The 9,796-nt window shown below is 49.9% G+C and overlaps 1 protein-coding gene and 1 long non-coding RNA gene across 2 annotated transcripts in view; one reads left to right on the top strand and one right to left on the bottom strand.

Moving 5' to 3' along the window:
• Positions 1–7: 7 nt before the first annotated feature.
• MYOD1 (myogenic differentiation 1) lies at positions 8–5,773 on the bottom strand. Its single transcript, XM_015422669.1, has 3 exons — positions 5,022–5,773; positions 1,952–2,030; positions 8–626 (listed from the first exon to the last, which is right to left on the bottom strand). Exons 1-3 carry the CDS (start codon positions 5,565–5,567, stop codon positions 373–375), a joined length of 879 nt encoding a protein of 292 aa, XP_015278155.1. The 5' UTR covers positions 5,568–5,773; the 3' UTR covers positions 8–372.
• A 452-nt stretch (positions 5,774–6,225) lies between these two features.
• The window catches only part of LOC107120028, a 24,189-nt gene continuing 20,618 nt past the window's right edge, over positions 6,226–9,796 (top strand). Inside the window, exons 1-2 of the long non-coding RNA XR_001482814.1 lie at positions 6,226–6,451; positions 6,607–6,694. This is a non-coding gene — a long non-coding RNA (uncharacterized LOC107120028). The remainder of the gene's footprint in view (positions 6,452–6,606; positions 6,695–9,796) is intronic.

The raw sequence follows: 9,796 nt of genomic DNA, 5'->3' as shown, positions 1-9,796 counted from the left end.
GAAGTCAATAGAATTGAAACGGCTAAAGTGTGTGCGGGACTGTATTTAACTTTATTTCCAAAGGATCTCAGGTTGACCCTCAAGAATAAGGTTCCCCCCCTTTTTTTTTTCAAAGCACAGATTAAACATTGGCCATTTCATGGTACATGTACTGTTGCCTTCTATACAAATTAAATAGCTTTCGTTTATAACCAATAAATAAGTGTATTTAAAAGTAATACAAGCTTGAAATTAGGAATTATTAGATACATTTTTAAAAGTGGTTAAAAGAACACGGCATTGTCTTTTTCTTCCCCAGTCCTTCAAAGGCAGGTTTCAGTTGATTTGGTGGCTGCCTCTGAGCCAACGTCACAATAGTTGTCTACTGCGGCTTTATAGCACTTGGTAAATTGGATTGTTGGCACTGTTGCTGGTAGTGTCCTGAGAGAGCTGAGGACAGGTAGTCGGGGAAGGGATTTGGGCTCCAGTGTTGCTCAGGCTGGCCCCTTCTTGGAGTGAACAAAGGCTCCCCTCGGTTCCACTTTCAACTGGGGGTAGGGTGGGACAGGTGTCCGTAGAAATCCTCTCCACAATGCTTGATAAGCAATCTAGGCTGGAAACAACCGAACTCTTCCCTTGCTTTGCATCTAAGGACAAGGAGATCAGTGAATCTGAGAAGCGATACCAAGGAGAAGCAGGTTTTTTCCCCCACAGGACCCCAAAAAGTTCACACACAAACTGACACCTAAATGCGGTTCTCACAAATGATTCAACAGAAACTTTAGGGCTGCCAGACGCCTGGAGAAAAAGATGTCCTGTTGCTTTAATAAAGGCTTAAAAGGTAAAGGTAAAGGTTTCCCTTGCTCGAAAGCCAGTCGAATCCAACTCTAGGGTTGCGGTGCTCATCTCCGTTTCAAAGCAGAAGAGCCAGCACTGTCCGAAGACGTTTCCGTGGTCATGTGGCCGGCATGACTAAACACCAAGGAGCACGGAACGCTGTTACCTTCCCACCGAACTGGTACCTATTTATCTACTTGCAATTTCTTGCTTTCGAAAGGCTTAGCAGGATGTTATTTATCAGGTGACGTAAGCGACCTCCATGCCATGGAAACATTCAGCAGCCCATTTCCACAACGAGATCTCTATTAAAGAGACATTTTTCTCCAGGCCTGATGACAACTCCAGGAAACTTAAGGCCAAGGCTTAAGGTACTAAAAGACCTGGAGAGTAGTCACAGGCCACATCACTTTCAAATTTAAATCCAAGATTGTTTACTTAATGTTTTGATCGTTATTTACAATAAAAGAAATATCAGGTACAGCTCCGGAGAAAACTCATATGTTAAAACACTAATACTGCTACTATACAGTGATAAGCTAAATCGCAGAGAGTGATGGTCACTCACTAAACTAGGCCACTGTCTGGCAAGGTGAGTCGAAATGTGGCACAAAAAAGGTTTTAAATAAATAAATAAAGTAGCAGTTTCTACATATTTATTTATTAAGGAGATATTTATGCCACTTCTCCAAAGTCCTGCTTGAGATGGGACTCTCCAGGAAAGTTTCTACACAGTTGGAAGACTTTATAAATTGACCGATTAAAACAAATGTTTAAAAAACCCAACCTGACGAGGGCTAAAAAATACTTCAGAAGAACCAGAATGCTGGGGAGCAGCTGAGAATCAGATAACGGGGAAAGGGCAATGGAAATCAAGCTACTCAAGCCCCTGGGAACTTATAAAAGCCTGGACAAGATTGGGGGGAGGGGTGTTGGGATTTTCAAGTGGTTCCACCCTCCTGCAATTGTGAGCGCAAAACTTGTAATATAAAATAGCAACCATGGCTCGTATGAAAGAGAAGGTTCCAAATATCCAAGGATGAGTAACTCAAGCGCAAAGCACACATGTGCATGTGCCCTCTGTGTTGCAAATATCTCAACTTTAAATGTTATTTCTCTCAAGTCAGATACATACCACTTAGTGTTTCTGTATAGTAACTGCTATCATAGCTATTCCTTCTGCGAGAGCTGCAAGGAGGTCCACTGTAATCCAGCTGGAAACAAAACCCAACAATACAAGTCATAAGATCAGGCCAACTAGGCGAGTGTGCATGGGTATTGAATTCCACGTACGTGTCAATTCACACACTGTGCTGCAGGAAAGCCCAGCGTAACAATCAATATTGCAAGTCCCCTGAAAGGTTTTTTGATCCTTTAGCCTATTTGCTGATATTCTGGCACAATACCCCTCACTTTTCTACCCTTAAATATTTTCTTTCTCAACTGAAGACTCTTCGGCAACTGCAGCGCATTTGCTTTTTTATTGCACTTGTCCGTCACAAGCAGTGTTCCCTCTCAGTTGAGTTGGTGTGAGCTAGCTCGCTGTTTTTTAGCCTCCGGCTCACACATTTCTGCCTTAGCTCAGGAAGGATGGCTCCAGAGCAAACTAATTCATGCAGTAGCCAAATCGCTCGCCCACAACTTTAATGCCAGTAGCTCACAAAATAGGATTTTTGCTCACAAGACTCCACAGCTTAGAGGGAGCATTGCTCACAAGAAGTCTGGCAATGTACTCCCAAGCCTTCATCAAGAGAAGGAATGCTAAGAGAATTAAACTAGGGGTCCACAGCAATGTTCCCTCTAAGCTGAGTTAGTGTGAGCTAGCTCACAGTTTTTTTAGCCTCCAGCTCACATGTTTTTGTCTTAGCTCAGGAAGGAGGGCTCCATAGCAAACCAATTTTATGCAGCAGCCCAATCTCTCACTCACAACTTTAATGCCAGTAGCTCACAAAATAGGATTTTTGCTCACAAGACTCCACAGCTTAGAGGGAGCATTGGTCCACAGCCGACATGACGGTAGAGGTCCACCACACACAAAACTTCCCCAAGGAACAGACTCAATTCTCACTTACTCTCCTATACCTTCCTTCCTGTCCATCTCTTTCTGCCCCACCCATCTTTCTTTCATACACATGCTTATGTACCACCATCCATCTCTGGCTTTCTCCACTCCAGCCAACACATGCACCGTTTGTGGCAATGCTTTCCCAGCTACAAGCACAGTACTCGCTGTTTTGTATTTCACTGCTAGCTAGGGCAATCAGCTAAAAAAATAATAATCCTCCAGTTCTTATAGTCCCAAAGATATTACTATAGAACACCTGTTCCGCACTGCTTTAGTACCAAAATATTTTATGTTCCCCCTACGCAGGGTTGTACTTTTCAGCCATGCACTGATATAATATCCATTTTGGACCGCTTCTATTCCTATAATGGACGGAAGAGATGAGATCAGGATGTAATATTAACTATCCTCCACTGTCTCGAACAAAAATCCATCTTTGTTCAAGATGTTGCTGTGGAGGAGGAGAATGACAGACTAATGCGAGTACATTCCCTTCTGTAGCAAATTAGATCTCACAGGGGATTAACAACTCCTCTTCGCATGTCTTGGGACAGCACCGGAGGAATGGAGAGTAGGGAATCTCTTTTCTCGAACTCAGAGCACCAAAAAGCCTTCCTTTTCATCAGGCTGGGGGGGGGGACTCCTTCTGGGTGTGTGTGTGTGGGGAGAACAGAATTACAGTCCGAGGACTCAGGTGACAGAGAGAAGCAGTCCCTGTTCTCCTTGGTTTAAGAAGAACGTTATCCTTCCCCCTATCCTTTCCTCCTAGTGCCACAATCTCCTCGAAGTATAATTGTATGTGTATTCACATAAATCAAGCCCCGCTATGTTCAATGGATTGTACAGGACTGCAGATTTACAGCACAACCCTAAACTAAGTTAGGTAATGGTAAAGGTTCCCTTGCTCGAAAGCCAGTCGAATCCGACTCTAGGGTTGCGGACTCAGTGTTCCCTCTAAGCTGAGTTAGTGTGAGCTAGCTCACAATTTTTTAGCCTCCAGCTCACAGATTTTTGTCTCAGCTCAGGAAGGAGGGCTCCAGAGCAAACTGATTTATGCAGGAGCCACATCTCTCACTCACAGCTTTAAAGCCAGTAACTCACAAAGCAGAATTTTTGCTCACAAGACTCCACAGCTTAGAGGGAACATTGGTTGCGGTGCTCATCGCCGTTTCAAAGCCGAAGAGCCAGCGCTGTCCGAAGACATTTCTGTGGTCATGTGGCTAGCATGACTAAAAACACCAAGGTGCACGGAACGCTGTTGCCTTCCCACTGAAGTGGTCCCTATTTATCTACTTGCAGTTTCTTGCTTTCGAACTGCTAGGTTGGCAGGAGCTGGAACTAGAGGTGGGAGCTCACTCCATCTTGCGGCACCCGGGTCTCGAACTACTGAACTACTGACCTTCCCCAGCCTGCAGTTCAGTGTCTTAACCACTTGAGCCACCGCAGCTCTTAAACAGAGTTACACCTAGGTAAACTCACTGAATTGCACTGCTAAAGGTGTTTAAAAAAACAACAGGAACTCAAGCCTACTAAGAAACTACAACTTTGGAGAGCCTGGTTCTCAAATCCAGCTGAGGATTTCAGTTTCTCAGAGGTGAGAGAAGAGCATCTGGCACACCTCAAGGGGTCCATTCCTTAGGGTCCTGAGGCCGAAATTCAGGTTTCACCTCCCACTCTCCTTGCAGGGACCAAATAGCAAGGAAAACACCACCCTGGGTATGACAGTTGCCCTTCTTTTAACACGGTGCACGGCTGGCAGAAGCGGATGTACTTCTCTAGCACGGAGACCCAGGAAAACTTGACTTTCTGTCCCTTACGGACTAGGTACAGAAGCCCGGCTAACAGCGTCCCGTGCGCCTTGGTGTTTAGTCATGCCGGCCACATGGCCACGGAAACGTCTTCGGACAGCGCTGGCTCTTCGGCTTGGAAACGGAGATGAGCACCGCAACCCTAGAGTCGGATCCGACTGGCTTTCGAGCAAGGGAAACCTTTACCTTTACTTTACAGAAGCCCGGCTAGAGACAAGATAGCCAATCTAGGCTTGGAAAAGGTAGAAGGGGGGCGGGGAGGGAGAGAGAGAGTCCCCCCTTTCCCCAGGACCAGCCCGAGTCCGCTTGCGCCCCCCTCTCCCCAGACTCACCATGCCGTCGGAGCAATTGGAGCGGGGGCTGGAGGCGTCGGAGTCGCCGCTGTAGTGCTCCAGCGCGGGGTAGTAGCCGTCCTCTTGCTCCCGCAGCAGGGCCTGGAGGCTCTCGATGTAGCGGATGGCGTTGCGCAGGATCTCCACCTTGGGCAGGCGCTGGTTGGGGTTGGCGGAGGTGCAGCGCTTGAGCGTCTCGAAGGCCTCGTTGACCTTGCTCAGCCGCCGCCGCTCCCGCATGGTGGCGGCCTTGCGGCGGTCGGCGTTGGTGGTCTTCCGCTTGCAGGCCTTGCAGGCCCAGAGGAGGCAGCGGCCGGCCTGGTGGTGCCCGCTGGGCGCCCGGACGTGCTCGTCCTCGTGGTGGTGGTGGTGGCCGTGCTCGTCGCCGGCCTTCAGCAGGCCCCCCACGTGCACCAGCCGCGGGTCCAGGTCCTCGAAGAAGTGCATGTCGCTGGTGTTGAAGCAGGGGTCGTCGTAGAAGTCGTCGGCGGCCGAGAGGGAGCAGAGGGAGCCCTCGGGGATCTCCATGTGGCCCAGCGCGTCCATGGGGGCGGCCGAAGGGCTCCCCCGCCGCGCGGCAGTTGGGCTTTCCCCTCCGGCAGAAGTCAGCAGCGCCGGCGGCCGAAGGGCTTCTTCATTCACAGCCCCGGGGGCGGCGGCTGCACCGTCCCGCTTCCCCCAGTCCCGCCTGCCATGGGGGAGAGATGCCTGCCCCCCTTCCCCGGTGCCATCCACCTCGCGCGCCTCGTGGGCTCTATTTATTCTGGAGGGGAGGGTGGGCACTCGTCCGCGGCCACCTCTTCTCCACCTGCCGGCCTATCGCCTTGGCCCCGCTGAGCCAGTGGTTGGGGTCTCTCGGGGGGGTGGGGAGGGGAGGGGGAAGAGAGCCGCCCTTTCCCGATTGGGCAGCGGTTCGAGACCCCGGCGCGGCAAAAGCGGCCGGGCAGTTTTGCAAATGTCAGACGGCAGGCGGAGAAGACGCAGCAGCGGGGGCGGGAGGGACTGGGAGAGAGCTCCGCTGGCCGCTCGGCGTGAGCGAGCTCTCCGGGATGTCCCCTCTAAGCTGTGGGGTCTTGCGAGCAAAAAATTCTCCTTTGTGAGCTGCTGGCGTTCAAGTTGTGAGCAGGTGACTTGGCTGCTGCATAAATTAGTTTTGCCCCGGAGCCCTCCCTTCCTGAGCGGAGACCAAAAGGTGTGAGCCGGAGGCTTAAAAAACTGTGAGCTGGCTCACACTCGCTCAGCTTAGAGGGAACACCGCTCTGGATACCACCCTTGACGTTGGTTCTGGCAGCGTTTTGATTCGTGTAAAAGGGCTGCTGTTGGTGTGTGTCGTCCCCCGTCCCCCCCTTCTTGAATAATGTGCAGAATGAATACACGCAGCTATGCACGGCCGGGAGATGTTTTGAAGGCTAGCGCTCATATGAGATCATGTATGTCGATTTGCTTTCCGTTCGATTTGATTGTTTTCTGAACAGGGGGGTCAACTTTCTGTGTCTCAGGCTTTTATTTCGAGATCTTTCTTTTGTAAAAAAAAAGATATGTCTCAAAAGATACGAAGCAAGACTGGGGTTTTTTTGTTTTAAAGAATCGTAATCTATGTCGCTGTGGATCCTTCACTAAATATCGAACCATTTGTGGGGTCGTTTGAAGGGGCTATTTTCTTTCTTAGATATGTAAGTAGTACTGGTGTGTGTGTGTTTTGGTTTTTTTTTTTTCGTTTGAAAGGGTCCGCCGGTGGACTGTCTCGCTGGAGAAATCGCATTTGCGCATTATTTCTGTTTTATTTCCGTTTGCTATGTTTGTAAAAAAGATTTTAAAAAATTAAAGAGAGTGATCCAATCTACTGGATGCTTTTAAAATATGTATATATAAATGTATGTGTACACACACGTAGTACTCTGTTCTCAAAATCAATCCCCATTTCCTTCGTTTTGGCATTTCTGCCTTACGCGTCAATAAATTCAAAGCCCGCAGAGGAGCCGAATCGAGGGACACGTATAGGAGGTGCCCCCCTCGCAACCGTCCCGTGCGCAACCTAATGCTAGCGTGTATTTAAGCGCGTTTATTTCGACGGCGGAATCAAGCAAGTCTCTTCTGTTGAGACAGAACGGCTCAAAAGTGGCTGATTTTTGTTTTTTTATCCCCCCCCCCCCCCAATCTGTTGTGATTTGAGGGCTCAGACAACACGTGCAGTCCCCCCAGCCCCGCCCGATCGCAGACAGCAGCACTTTAAAAAGAGATGAAAAGGATCGTAGTTCTAAACTTCTAGTTAATGGCTTTACCTGATGGGATATCGTATGCCCTGCCATCAGTCTGGTCAGGGGAAAAGAAAAAAATCTATGCAAAGAATTCCTGATAAATTTTCAGATGGGGCTCTCTCCTCCTGCCCGACGGCCAATTTTCACGTCGTTTCCCCGATCAGAAAGCAGAGCGCTTGGGCAGCTTCGCTTCGATTGATTACCCTTGTAGGCTTCCCCACAGTGTCAAACGAAAAACAGACGTTGGAGTCAAACCGGTTCACCAGGCGGACCGGACTCTGGATTGAAACCAGTTTTAGTACCAGATTCACAAAATTTCCGAGTGAACCCATTTGTGGATCCCAGCCGCTGATGATGACGCATTGAAATCCCGGTTTTGAGTTAGTGCTTCTTTTTCATATAAACTCTTTCGGGGGTGGGTGGGATGTTTGGGTTGTCTGCAGTTTGCGCCGCGTGTACTCAGCCGACCAACACATCAGCATCAGGGAGGTTTTCCAAATGTACAGCGCTAGCCAAAGAGGGAAGGGGGTGGGGGTGGAAGAGCCGCCAGTTGCCCAAAAGCAGCCTGAAATCGTATAGAGTTCCTTACCAGGAGGTCGGAGAGTTGTTACGTATTGCGAAAGATTCGGGCCAAGAGCCGGCCGTTCCGATGACAGATTCCTCCCCCCCCCCCCTTTGAGAGGCAGCAGTGCGGGTGGGGTGGGGTTGGAGAGTAAAACCAGCTTTCCTGTGTGGAAGAAAGTTGGTTGTTAAATGGCAGCTTTTAGGGAAGAAACTTTCCCCCCAAAACCACTTGAGCCAGAGGGTTTGGATCTGAAAGCCTAGTGCAATGTTGTTGTTTTTTTGTAGGGCTCTTTTTGTAGCAGGAACTCCCTTGCATATCAGGCAACACTCCCCTAATGTAGCCAGTCCTCCAAGAGCTTACAGAGCTCTTCTTACAGGGGCTACTGTCAGCTCTTGGAGGATCGGCTACATTAGGGGCGTGTCGCCTAATATGCAAAGGAGTTCCTGCCAGTGTTCCCGCTAAACTGAGTTAGCGTGAGCTAGCTCACAGTTTTTTTAGCCTCTGGCTCACACATTTTCGCCTTCGCTCAGGAAGGAGGGCTCCAGAGCAAACTAAGTTAAAAGGTAAAGGTTCCCTTGCTCGAAAGCCAGTCGAATCCGACTCTAGGGTTGCGGTGCTCATCTCCGTTTCCAAGCCGAAGAGCCAGCGCTGTCCGAAGACGTTTCCGTGGTCATGTGGCCGGCATGACTAAACACCAAGGCGCACGGGACGCTGTTACCTTCCCACCGAAGTGGTCCCTATTTATCTACTTGCAATTTCTTGCTTTCGAATTGCTAGGTTGGCAGGAGCTGGAACTAGAGACAGGAGCTCACCCTGTCTTGCGGCACCCGGGTCTCGAACTGCTGAACTACTGACCTTCCACAGCCTGCAGTTCAGCGTCTTAACCACTGGAGCCACAAATCACTTGCTCACAGCTTTAATGCCAGTAGCTCACAAAGTAGAATTTTTGCTCGCAAGACTCCACAGCTTAGAGGGAGCATTGGTTCCTGCTACAAAAAGAGCCCAGTATGTTTTTGTTTTTTTAAAATTTCCATAATACCAACATGCTTAGGATCGAAGCCCCACGGGAGCCCGCCCTCCCCTTGCAGGTGTCAAGGGAGTTGCTTGTGACGAAGGCGGAAGTCACCGCCCACGCGGTTTCGAATAATGGGCGCCGAGGCAGGCGCCTTCCGCTCGTCCTTCCGTTCGCGTCCGAGGCTCTGGCGCTCGGGCGGAATGGGCCACGGGTTCGTGCCGAAGGCGCATGTGCGGCAGAGGGGGTCTGTTCATCTGCGTTGCCCTGTGCAGTCCCACATGGGATCTGCGCACGCGCAGGCCTGCCGCGGAAGATTTTTTCTAGCTTGACAACTAGTGGGAGGAGCTTCCCCTGTGCGCGAATGAGAGCGCTTCCCTCCAATGAGGCGCTATAAAGGGGAAAGCTCCACACACACACCCTCAGTTCTTTCCTTGCCGCCGCTTGGAAGTTCCCTAGCTAATCTTTACAGTACAATTCCTGTCAGAATGTCTTTATTCAAGAAATGTGCCCAATGTCCCACCAAAATGACACAGACAGACGACCATGACTTGTGTATTGTCTGTCTGGGTGAAGGACACAATATGGGTTCATGTTTGATCTGTAAAAAATTTACCTCAAAAGCGAGAGCTGACAGGGCTGCGCGCCTGAAGGTTTTTCTATGGGAGAAGGCTCTCTCAGCGGCTCAAATCCCAGCAGCGAAGTTATCTGCTGTGGTGCCGACTACATCTGATTTTCGAGCTCCTGGCCCTCGTCCACATCGGGGCTCAGAGGAGTCTGTGAGTACGAGGGGTCTTTCGCCTACCCCGGCAGAAAGCGCCCTTTGCCTACATCGCTGCTGGCAACCCCCACAGCTTCAGAGCCAGTCTCAAAGAACACAGAGACAAGCCCAAGCACAAATTGTCTCACAAACGTAAGCCCAACCGGGGAGAGGATGATG

This window comes from Gekko japonicus, unplaced genomic scaffold, assembly GCF_001447785.1.
Source record: "Gekko japonicus isolate JY-2015 unplaced genomic scaffold, Gekko_japonicus_V1.1 scaffold2342, whole genome shotgun sequence".
NCBI lineage: Eukaryota > Metazoa > Chordata > Lepidosauria > Squamata > Gekkonidae > Gekko > Gekko japonicus.
Note: the sequence above shows the minus strand (reverse complement) of the source record. Positions and strands in the feature narration are given on the sequence as shown.

Coding starts and splice junctions, on each gene's coding strand:
- MYOD1 (XM_015422669.1), bottom strand. CDS start 5,567: ATGGACGCGCTGGGCCACATGGAGATCCCCGAGGGCTCCCTCTGCTCC. Junction 2,031..5,021: donor CCAATTGCTCCGACGGCATG/GTGAGTCTGGGG, acceptor TTTTGTTTCCAG/CTGGATTACAGTGGACCTCC. Junction 627..1,951: donor CTATACAGAAACACTAAGTG/GTATGTATCTGA, acceptor CCTTGTCCTTAG/ATGCAAAGCAAGGGAAGAGT.